This window comes from Tachyglossus aculeatus, chromosome 4 (genome assembly GCF_015852505.1).
Source record: "Tachyglossus aculeatus isolate mTacAcu1 chromosome 4, mTacAcu1.pri, whole genome shotgun sequence".
Classification (NCBI taxonomy): domain Eukaryota; kingdom Metazoa; phylum Chordata; class Mammalia; order Monotremata; family Tachyglossidae; genus Tachyglossus; species Tachyglossus aculeatus.
In genome coordinates, this window is record NC_052069.1 from 26,799,185 (window position 1) to 26,811,906 (window position 12,722).

General features: G+C 42.3%; 1 protein-coding gene across 3 annotated transcripts in view; it reads right to left on the reverse strand.

Annotated features, from left to right (window-relative positions):
* ERICH3 (glutamate rich 3) overlaps positions 1-12,722 on the reverse strand; it is a 121,786-nt gene that overhangs the window by 19,701 nt on the left and 89,363 nt on the right. For all 3 annotated transcript variants that reach the window (XM_038745945.1, XM_038745946.1, XM_038745943.1), the window contains exons 10-11: positions 12,146-12,327; positions 4,695-4,931 (exon numbers count right to left, since the gene is read on the reverse strand). In XM_038745945.1, coding sequence (XP_038601873.1) covers positions 4,695-4,931; positions 12,146-12,327 — 419 coding nt within the window. The remainder of the gene's footprint in view (positions 1-4,694; positions 4,932-12,145; positions 12,328-12,722) is intronic.

Below are 12,722 nucleotides of genomic sequence, written 5' to 3' on the forward strand. Positions count from 1 at the left end.
TAAATACACTTCATTGATTAAGAGAACTCATGGATCACTGAAGCACCCCCAACTCCCAGAATCTCAGGCCTGAAGTCTAACAGGCAGGAGGACTTTGGACAGCCTTGGACAGAGTCTGACACACTGAAAGACTTCCAAGCTACAAAAATAAATTTTGCAGTGTAAAGCCTTATAAAGGGATAACTGGCTACCTTCCAGACAGATGGAATTGTCTCCCATAGACCCCTCACCACATCGAAATTTTCTCTGCAGGGAAAACAGGCTGTTGGCCATTAAACTACTAACTGGGAACCAGAGCATGTGAAAGGAGCAGCATTAGAAGCAGGGACCTTTTTCCTTCTGGCCATCACTGAGAGAGGGAGACAGGCCCTGAAAGAGGCTGCAGGACCTAGTAGAAAGAGCACAAGCCCAGAATTAAAGGCTCTGTGTTCTAGTCCCATCTCTTCCACTTGTCTGATGTGTGACCTGGGGCAATTCTCAAGTTTTCTATGCCTTAGTTACCTTATCTGTAAAGTAAGGATTAAATCCATCCCCTCCCTACTTAGATTGTGAATCTCAGGAGGGACAGGGGCTGTGAACGACCTTATTGTCTTAACCCACCGCAGCACTTAGTAAGAATCCAAGGAGTACCATTTAAAAAAATTAGAAAAGCATTCCCAAATTTCCCTGACCTCTCCCCTTCTCTGCAATCTCACATTCCCTCCTGCCTTCAGGACATCTCTACTTGGATGTGCACTGCAGACACCTCAAATTTAACTTCTCCAAAACTGAACTCCTCATCTTCCCACCAACTTACCCCTGACTTTCCTAATGCCACAGACATCATCACCGGCCTCTGTCTCACAGATTCCTGACTTTGACATTACCTTCGGCTCATCTCCTTCAACCTACACATTCAATCCTGCCAGTTCTCTCCACACCACATCTCTAGAATCCACCTTTTCCTCTCCAATCGAACTGATGCCACATTGATCCAAGCATTTACCATTCCCCAACTGCCTCAGCCTCCTTGCTGACCTCCCTTCCTCCTGCCTCCTCCTGCCCCAGCTCATACTTCATCCTGCTGCCCACATCACTGTTTCTAAAAAAAACTTAGTCAATATCTCCTCTCTTCTCAAAAACTTCCAATGGCTTCATATCCACTTTCTCACCAAGCAGAAACTCCCTATAAGGCACTAAATCAAGTCTCTCCCTCTCCCTAACCCTGCCGATTTCCCACTACGACCCAATCCACACACTCTACTCATCTAACACCAACCTACTCTCTGTACCTTGATCTCATCCACCCCACCATTAACCCTTGCCCACAGCACTTACTAAAGTGCTTTGTACACAGTAAGCGCTCAAGAAATACCACTGAATGAATGAATGAATGAATCTTCCTTCGGGTTTGTAGCTCCCAACCCCTTCTTACCCAACAGTCCACTACTCTCACCGTCTTCAAAACCCTCCTAAAATAACATCTCCTCCAAGAGACCTTCCCTGTCTAAGCCCTCGTTTCCCCTACTCACTGTCCCCTCTGCATGAACAATGCCTGTCTTTCATTCATTCATTCAATCATATTTACTGAGCGCTTACTGTGTGCAGAACACTGTGCTAAGAGCTTCCAAGTGCTTAGTATAGGGCTCTGCACACAGTACATACTCAATAAAGAAGATGGAATAAATATGGTTGAGTGAATGAATTCTCCTCTTTCTTTCTTTCTTGCCATCTTCCTTCTCATTTTAATTCTCCTCCTGGTCCTTCTTGTTATCCTTCTCCTGCCCCTCCTCCTTATCTTCTCCCTCATTCTCTCTGCCCTCCTCTTCATCCTCTTCTTTGTCATGGTCCTCAATCCTCCTCTACTTGGTCTTCTTGATCTGCCTCGTTTTTTTCCTCCTCCTGGATGTCCTCCCTTTTGTTCCCCTCCCCTGTCTCATCCTCTCCCCTCACGGTTGTCATCCTCCTTGCCCTCCTGGCTTTCAACCTCATCCTACAGCACCACAGCACCTGTATAGATGTATATATGTTTGTACATATCTATTACTCTATTTATTTATTTATTTTACTTGTACATATTTATTCTATTTATTTCATTTGGTTTATATGTTTTGTTTCATTGTCTGTCTCCCGCTTCTAGACTGTGAGCTCGCTGTTGGGAAGGGACCGTCTCTATATGTTGCCAACTTGTACTTCCCAAGCGCTTAGTACAGTGCTCTGCACACAGTAAGCGCTCAATAAATACGATTGAATGAATGAATGAATTCCGCAACAAATAGAGACAATCTCTTCCCACAGTGGGCACACAGTCTAGAAGACATTTGGCTGTGTACCCAAACTCAGCCCAGCTCCACAGTTCTTAAGCATATATTCTTACTTATACTTTACTATTTCCCCTATCATTTATTTTCATGTCTGTCTCTCCCTGTAGACTGTAAACTCCTTGTGGACAAGGATTGCATCTTCCATGAGATGAGTAGCAGCATAGCCTAAAGGAAAAAGTGAGGGCTGGGTTCTAATCCTGCTTCCACCACTTGTCTGCTGTGTGACCATGAGCAAATCACTTATTTTCTCTGCTCCTGTGTTCCCTAATCTGCAACGTTGACTGTGGGACAGGATTATTTTATATCTACCATAGCACTTAGTAGGGTGTCTGACACAGAGTAAGTGAATAATAAATGTCCCAATTATTATCAATATTACTACTAACCCTTGTGTATTTTACTTTCCCAAGTGTTTAGTAAAGTACTCTATGAACAGTGCTTAAAAAATACAAGACCTTTATGCTATTTCCTACTGTCTGTATTCAACATGATCAAATGGCAAGTGAGGACTACCATGATGAAGACCCCGTTCATCAGCACTAAAGCAAAGCTCAGCATAATACAATCCTTCTAGACTTCGCGAACTCACTGTGGTCGGGGAATGTCACTGTTTATTGTTGTATTGTAATTTCCCAAGTGCTTAGTACAGCGCACTGCACACAGTAAGTGCTTAATAAATATGATTGAATGAATAAATGAATGAACTTTGCTGGTTGTAGAAGGATGGATGCCAATTTCAATCCAAGCATTAATCCAAGCAATTATTCTCTGGGGAACCGAAATGGGGCATGCTCAAGTAGCTAGGGCATTACAAGTGGTAGATGGGCACGTGTACATAAGCTGAAGTCCTATATTGAGTCAGATCCAGTGCTTAGAACAGTGCTTGGCACATAGTAAGCGCTTAATATAGTAATCACTTGGAGAAGCAGCGTGGCTCAGTGGAAAGAGCCCAGGCTTTGGAGTCAGAGGTCATGGGTTCAAATCCCCACTCTGCCAATTGTCAGCTGTGTGACTTTGGGCAAGTCACTTCACTTCTCTGTACCTCAGTTACCTCATCTGTAAAATGGGGATTAAGACTGTGAGCCCCACCGTGGGACAACCTGATCACCTTGTAACCCCCCAGCGTTTAGAACAGTGCTTTGTACATAATGAGTGCTTAATAAATGCCATCATCATCATCATTAACAAATTCCATAATTATTATTATTATTATTATCAAAGTTCAAATTAGCCCGTTAGCCTCTTTCTAACAGTGGTAACGGGATTCTTGGAGGAATCCCATAATGCTTGCCTTTACTTGACTTTTTTCTAATTGGCCCCTTGCTTGTTCTTGGGCAAGTCACCTAAAACTATATGAATCTTAGGTTCTTCATTTATAGAATTGGAATAAAATATCTGTTCTCCAACTATCTAAAACTGAGATCCCATATAGGATGGGCACTGTGAATGACCTGATTATCTTCTGTCTAACGCAGCATCTAACACAGTGCTTGGCACATAGTAATTGCTTAAGAAATACCACAAATGCCATTGTTATCATTAGCACATGGAAAGTACAATTTATGCTACACATAAATGAACACACATCAGCGTGGCTCAGTGGAAAGAGCCAGGGCTTGGGAGTCAGAGGTTGTGGGTTCTAATCCCGGCTCTGCCACTTATCAGCTGTGTGACTTTGGGCAAGTCACTTAACTTCTGGGTGCCTCAGTTACCTCATCTGGAAAATGGGGATGAAGACTGTGTGCCCCATGTGGGACAACCCGATTACCTTGTATCTCCCCCAGAGCTTAGAACAGTGCTTGGCACATAGTAAGCACCTAACAAATACCAAAATTATTATTATTACTATTTTGATTCTATTTCTGATCATTTTCCAGTACACTGAGCAGTCTATATCCCTCTAGACTGTAAGCTCATTGTGGTCAGGAAATGTGTCTAACAACTCGGTTATATCGTACTCTCCCAAGTGCTTAGTATAGTGTTCTGCACCCAGTAAACACTCAATAAATATGATTGATTGATCGATTGATATACTCCACTTGGAATCTTTTTTCCATGCACGGGTTCGGTGGATTGGGAAACAATTCCCATCCACTGTTTTTTTCCAGCATGCAGTAGATATATAAGAAGTAATATTACATGCCTAGTCCACCACCAAAAATTATTTTTTCAGCAATACTTTTTAAAACAGCCCTGAGAACGATTGTCAGAGAGCAATCCCAGAACTTGAATATCTAACCTTTTCTGGCTAAAACTCAGAGAGGCCCAGGTCTCAAAAGGTGGGTATGGCCCCAAACACTTCCTTAAAACCATTCTCGGTTGTTAAGCAGAAATACAGTCTGAAGATAAAAGACTGCATGGATATATCTTACGTTAAGAAAAACAACTGACCCTGCTCATCTTCTTCCAACTCACTGTCAGAGTGTGAATCACTTTCATCTTTTTCACTCTCAGAGGGCTCCGGTGCTTTTTCAGATGAGGTTTTACTCTCCCGTTCACGGTTTAAGTGATCTTTTTCATCATCCGAGGGGGACTTTGAAACTCCATTCACTTGATCATCAGATTGCCCTTCTTTGTTAACTTTCTCATCTGATTTTTCTTCATCTATCTCAAAATCGTCATCATATTCTGCAAGAAAGAAAAACTCCATTTAAGACATAATACACAATTCAGAAAACTTCCCTATAATGGTTTGATACATTATCGAACAGTAGTAGTGATTGTATTTATTGAGCACGTACTTTGTGCAGAGTATTGTTCTAATTGCTGGAAAGAAAATACCCGGGTGAAAATCAGACACGGTGCCTGACCACCTCAGGACTTACAATCTTAAAATAAACAGACACTGATGTTTACACATCGGACAGACATATAAGGAAACAATAAAAACACAAAAATAATATAAAAAAAAACAGAAACTGATAAAGACAAGAGTGCTAGAAGAGCAGAGTTTGGGGCTACTCAGAGCGCCAGCAAAAAGTCACAGTTGTGACCACAATCATTGTCAAGGAGGCCACAATCATCACAATCTTCCCAACATCCTGGATGTTGAGAAGAATCTTGCATGCAGTATTTCCTCCTTCCCTTGGGCAGAGGAGGAGGAGAGGACATAATCCCAGCTTTCTTTGCTTTGATTCACTTGGGAGTCAGAGGACCTGAGTTCTAAACTTGGTTCTGCCACTTACTTGGTCTGTGACCTAGGACAAGTCACTTAACTTCTCTGTGCCTCAGTTCCCTCATCAAGAAAATGGGGATTTAAAACTTGTGCTCCCTGCTCCTTGTACTGTGAGGCCCATGTGGGACATGATTATCTTGTATCTACCCCAGGGTTTAGTTCATTCATTCATTCAATCGTATTTATTGAGCGTTTACTGTGTGCAGAGCACTGTGGGAAGTACAAGTTGGCAACAGATAGAGACGGTCCCTACCCAACAACGGGCTCACAGTCTAGAAGGGGGGGACCTTTAAAACCATTAGGCATTAAACTTCTTCTGGTGCCACAGTTTCGCATCCGAAAAAACGCTTATTCCAAAGGCGGGTACTACGCAGATTCAACAGTGGGACTTGAAAGGTTATTATAGTAATCACAAATATTTTAATCATTACTATTATTATTAATAATAACAATCATCAACATCTTTCACCCATTAACTGGGCACTGGAGACTAAGGATACCAACAAGACATTAGCAAATGCAGACTCCTCACTCTCGGCTTCAAGGCTGTCCATCACCTCGCCCCCTCCTACCTCACCTCCCTTCTTTCCTTCTCCAGCCCAGCCTGCACCCTCCACTCCTCTGCCGCTAACCTCCTCACTGTGCCTCGTTCTCACCTGTCCCACTGTCGACCCCCGGCCCCCGTCCTCTCCCTGGCCTGGAATGCCCTCCCTCCACACATCCGCCAAGCTAGCTCTCTTCCTCCCTTCCAAGCCCTACTGAGAGCTCACCTCCTCCAGGAGGCCTTCCCACACTGAGCCCCTTCCTTCCTCTCCCCCTCCCCATCCCCTCCGCCCTACCTCCTTCCCCTCCCCACAGCACCTGTATATATGTTTGTACAGATTTATTACTCTATTTATTTTACTTGTACATACTTACTATTCTATTTATTGTATTTTGTTAATATGTTTTGTTTTGTTATCTGTCTCCCTGTTCTAGACTGTGAGCCCGCTGTTGGGTAGGGACCGTCTCTATATGTTGCCAACTTGTACACTTAGTACAGCTTAGTACACTTACCAAGCACTTAGTACAGTGCTCTGCACACAGTAAGCGCTCAATAAATACGATTGAAGGAATGAATGAATACTGTAATGGTATTTACTGGGCACCTACTGCAAGCACTGTGCTGTATTTAGCACTTGGCAAGTGTCATAAAATCCACAGATATGCTCCCTACTCCCATCTAGCAAGAATATAATATCTATGTGGGACAGCATCTATGTCCGACCTGATTATCTTTTATCTACTGCAGCACTCAGTAGAGTGCTTGGCACACAGTAAATGCTTAACTCACTGTGAGCAGGGAATGTGTCTACCAATTATGTTGCATTGTACTCTACCAAGTGCTTAATACAGTGCTCTGCATACAGTAAGGGCTTAATAAACACCATCGATTGATTGATTGCTTAACAATTATTCATCATTAGTAAAGATCTTATATTTTAATGAGAGAAAAAGATATAGAAATGCTCACAAGCAATGGAATCAGAATAAAGAAAATTTAATAGTCAATGGAATATACACTCCTTCACGTATCTATTTATATGAATGTATATACCACTATATATGTACATACATATATAGGCAGAGGCCATTGGATAACAATGCCTGTTTCAGAAAAATGGTGATTTAAAATAGGTAGGAATTAATGGACAGGGAAAAGAAGGGAATGAGAGGAAACAATAAATCCAAGTTATTTTTTGGGTTAAGAATGTGTTCTCTTCCCATAAATTAATATAAAGAAATGCAATGCAGAGCCTCAGATATGTAAGATGTCAATTGAAGAATTATCAAAACATTTGGATATCAAATTAATGCATGGTGATGTGGTAAAAATAAATTAATCTGGTCCAAAAACAGCTGGCAGAAACTTTGAAAACTATGAAGCGCTTTAAGCAATTCCTAGACAATAATGAGCTAGGAAAAACAAGATTTTTCTTGCATTTGGTTTACAGCTAAAGCTATGCAATTTCTTCATTTCATCTCTAAAGAAAGTAATTACATTTCAAAGCTAGAACTTCTTGGAAAAGAGAACATGTCTATTACAACCCCTAATTTTCTGCATTCCCTGCAGAGGGATAACAAATCTGTGCCGTAAAAGAGAATTGTCACATCAGATAAATTCCAGCTGTCCCTGGTGGCCATAATTTTTCACCTTTCATATTTAATTGTTCGCCTTTTTCTTTCCACCAACATTTTTTAAATGTTGAAATGACAACATGCCAGGGAAAGAAGGCAAAGTGTTCTCATGTGGAACCAATTAGGCAAATAAACAATTATCTGTAAAATGAAAATTAAAGAAAGAAGTTCATCTATTTTCTATATTTGAGTTATCCGAGATTCCAGCTTCTTTTGTAGTGCTGGGAAATGCTGAGGTAATTAGTTGAGAAAAGTCCACCTCCTGCCGTGAAAGAGACTTAATTAATTATAAAAACACGCACCAAGTACATGATGAGAAGGCCCTGCTAGTGCAGGAAACTCAAGGAGGAGAGGAGAGAAGGGGATTATCATCCTGGCCCAAAGTGGCAAACAAACACAGGAATGTAGAGAGGTAATGGCAGTGATGATCAAAAGAATTATTTCAAAAGTGAAGAACGAGGTACGGAACAGAAAATGCTAACTAATGTCAGGGCAGCAGCAAGGGAAAAGGATCACATTTGATCATGTTATGCAAGTGAAAAGGAAGATGGACCAGCGAAATGAGAAAAAATTTGGCAAGAGACCTTGAGATGGCTGCAGCAACCAACCCATGGTATTTATTGAGCGCTGTACTAAGTTCTTGGGGAGTGCAATGCAACACAGTTGGTACACAAGTTCCCTGCCCACAAGGAGCTCACAGGCTAGATGGGGAGACAGACATTGAAATAAATTACAGTTATGTATATAAGTGCCATGGGGTTGAAGATGGGGTGAATAAAGGGTACAAATCCAAGTGAAAGGGTGACCCCAAAGGGAATAGAGGAAATGAGAGTTTAGTGGGGCAAGACCTCTTGGAGATGTGATTTTAATAAGGCCTGAAGGTGGGGAAACTGGTGGTCTGGCTGATATAAAGTGGGAGGGAATACAGGCCTGAGGCAGAACATGGGCAAGCAATTGGTCAGTGAGATAGATGACCCAGTAGATGACAATGAGGTAAGCTGTTAAATGAGTGAAATGAACATGCTGGGTTGTAGTAGTTATAAGCAAGGTAAAGTAGGACAATTATCAGATAGGCAATAGCTCTCCCAGCCTTCGGAGCCTTATTAAAAGCATATCTACTCCAAGAAGCCTACCAGTAAACCCTCCTCTCCTCTTCTCCCACTCCCTTCTGTGTTGCCCTGACTTGCTCCCTTCATTCATCCCCACTCCCAGGCCCATGGCACTTACACATATATCTGTAATTTACTTATTTATTTATTAATGTATGTGACATCTGTCTCCCTCACTAGACTCTGAGCTCATTGTGGGCAGGGAATGCATCTGTTTATTGCTATATTGTACTCCCCCAAGCACTTAGTACAGTGCTTTGCACACAGTAAGTGCTCAATATATACAATTGAGTAAATGAATGAATGAGGGGGCAAGGTGATTGGCCGCTATGATAAGGAGGTTCTATTTCATGTGGAGATTCATTCATTCATTCATTCATTCAATCGTATTTACTGAGCACTTACTGTGTGCATAGCACTGTACTAAGTGCTTGGGAAGTACAAGTTGGCAACATAAAGAGACGGTCCCTACCCAACAGTGGGCTCACAGTCTAGAAGGGGGAGACAGAGAACAAAACAAAACATATTAACAGAATAAAATAAATAGAATAAATATGTACAAGTAAAATAAATAAATAGAGTAATAGAGATGAACGGGCAACCACTGAAGATTATTGATGAGTAGGGAATATGGGCTGAATGTTTTTTTGGAAAGACGACTCGGGCAGCAGAGTGAAGTATGGACTGAAGTGGAGAGAGACAGGAGGCCGGGAGGTCAGCAAGGAGGTTGCTACAGTAAGCAAGGTGGGATACAGTAAGTGCTTGAATCACCATGGTAGCAGTTTGGATGGAGAAGAAAAGGCAGATTTTAACAACGATGATAAGGTAGAACTGGTAGGATTTTTGTGACATTAAATATACGAGTTCAGTGAGAGAGATGAGCTGAGGATAATGCCAAATTTGTGAGACAGAGAGGATGGTGGTCTATAGCAATGGGAAAGTCATGGGGAGGACAGAATTTGGGTGGGAAATGGAGGAGTTTTGTTTTGGACGTGTTAAGTTTGAGGTGTTGGCAGGACATACAATTAAAATGTCCTAAAGGCAGGAGGAGATACGAGACTGCAGAAAAGGAGAGAAATGAGGGCTGGAGATGCAGATTTGGGAATCATCTGCAAAGGCATAGTCGTTGGAGCTATGGGAGCAAACCCATTCTCTAAGGCAGTGGTGTAAATGAAGATTACGCCTTGAGAGATGCCAACATTGAGAAGATGGAAAGTAGAGGAGAAGCCTGTGAAAGAGACGGACAGTGAGCAGCCAGAAAGATAGGACAACCAGGAGAGGACAGTGTCAGTGAAGCCAAGGTTGGATGATGTTTCCATGATGTTTCCCTAAGAAGGGGGTGATCCACAGTGTTGAAGGCAATTGAGAGGTTGGAGAACATTGGAATTGACAAGGAGGAGATCATTGGTGACTTTTGAGAGGGCAGTTTTATAGTGTGAAAGGGGTGGAAGTCCTATTAGAGGGGGTCAAAGAAAGAATTGGAAGAGAGGAAGTAGAAGCAGCAGGTGTAGACAATTCAGTGTTAGGAGGGAGATAATGATAATAATAATGATGGTATTTGTTAAGTGCTTACTATGTGCCAAGTACTGTTCTAAGCGCTGGGGTAGATAAAAGGTAATCAGGTTGTCCCATGTGGAGCTCACAATCTTAATCCCCATTTTACAGATGAGTTAATTGAGGCACAGAGAAGTTAAATGACTTGCCTAAAGTCACACAGCTGACAAGTGGCAGAGCTGAAATTAGAACCCACAACCTCTGACTCCCAAGCCCGGGCTCTTTCCACAAAGATACACTGAGAGGGTGGTAACTGGAGGGAGCTGTGGGGTTTTGGGAGGGTTTGTTTTTTTAGTGTAGGGGAGAACTGAGCATGTTTGAAATCGGTGGGGAAGAAGCCCTTGGAAAGTGAACAGTTGAAGCACCAGAGAAAGTACACGCCATTTTTATTATAGTATAGCAGAGTTGATCAACACCATCCTTGCCCACAAGGAGCTGACAGTCTACGGAAGAGTCAGACATTAAAAAAAAATTACAGATAGGTCAAAGAGAGTATAACTTCCTGGGCTGCTCTTATAGAGTGTGTGAGTTTCCCCCAGATGTCTCTGGGCAATTAAATAATAATAATAATGATGGTATTTGTTAAGCGCTTTTTATGTGCAAAGCACTGTTCTAAGCGCTGGGGAGAATACAAGGTGATCAGGTTGTCCAGCGTAGGGCTCACGGTCTTAATCCCCATTTTACAGATGAGGTACCTGAGGCTCAGAGAAGTGAAATGACTTGCTCAAAGTCACACAGCTGCCAAGTGGCAGAGCTGGGATTTGAACCCATGACCTCTGACTCCCAAGACTGTGCTCTTTCCACTGAGCCACGCCGCTTCCCTCAGTTATCTCATCTGTTAAATGGGGACTAAGACTGATTAGTTAAATCAGTCTAATTAAAGAGCCCCAAGACGATCCCCAAGAGTCTTCTGATCGGGAAATGTCTTAGGAAAGAGGACATTTCATTCTATTTTTTTCTAGAGTTGATTCCAGATGCTTCTGTGCTTCCTCTCAAAACAATGCCATTTGCAGAGCACTCCACTACCCAGCTTGTTTTCCCCTTGCAGAGTTATCATTATCTCTAATACAACACACACTCTTCTCTGCAAAGATTCTCTCAGCAATCACAGTTTCTCCCTTCCGTTACTTAGCCAAGATTTTCAAGCATTTTCCCCCACTGAATAAACCTGCGTTTTCTTTGTCTCCTTCCACTGGCAGTCAGTGCTCCTCCTCTTTCAGTTCCTTTCCATTACTTTTCAAGCCTCCCACCACCCGATTTAGTCCTCACAAGTGAATTTAATTAATGTGGCGCTTTCCTCCTTTTCCAGATCATTAATGATGACGTTAAACAAGACGAAGCTAGATATCAATCCCCACACCTCCCCCACAAACTCAGCACACTGATGTGTCTCATTATCCAGCTTTTTGCCATGCAGGCTTGCAGGCATTACTGCTTTCTTCAGGAGAAAAATAGAAGGAATTTAAAGCTGGACAAAGTAAGATGTACCAGGGAGGATGAAAGGATAGGATGGGCTGTATATAACAAATCAGACAGTTGGACCAAAATTCACATCGAATAGAAAATCTGTGGCAGCTGATTTTGAAAGGTGCAGCACACTCCCAAACATGTACAAAAAGTAATGCTCTCTCCCAAATCCAGAGGATTTTCTTACATATTTGCTTCGTTGAGCTAACTCAAACATTTCATCTGTAAATTCAAAACATTTAGAAATGTTGGAAATAATACATTACCACAGAAATTATGACACTTTGAACATGTTTTCCTCATCGTATTCATGTACATCAACCCGCCTCTTGTTTCTCACTTTCTTTCCAAATTCTTACCTTCTTTATAAACTGAAAGACTGGCAGATGTGGCTGTTTTGTTCTCTTCATCGACTGCAGTCTTACTTGTTTTGTGGCATTCTACATCCTTCATCAGCTCCTCTTCCGTTTCATCAGCCGTTTCTCTTTTCTTTTTAGGTGGAGGAGATGGTTTTTTGTCGAGACCCATTGCAATGATACACCTAACAAAATTAACAAGGCCGTTTCCAATTTTTTCAGGATGTTCATAGTGTACAGCCACCCCCGATATAATGCCCTCATTTGCCCTCCCAAATCTCCTTCTCAACTTTTCCATCAGTGCCGACAACACCACCATCCTCCCTGCCTCACGATCCTGCAACCGGGCCACCATCCTTGACTCCTCTCCTTCTCTGAAGCCTCCTATTCAAGTCAATCACCAACCATCTAATATGCACTGAGACGTCTACTGTGGCCTCTGGGAACACCACAGACTTGAGCTGGTTAGACGTGCTTGCAGACAGCTAGACTCCTCAAACTTCTCTGACATGGGAACACCTTCGCAAACCTGGGGCAAACAGTCAGACGGGTAGCTACGTTTACCTTCGAAGAGTGTGTG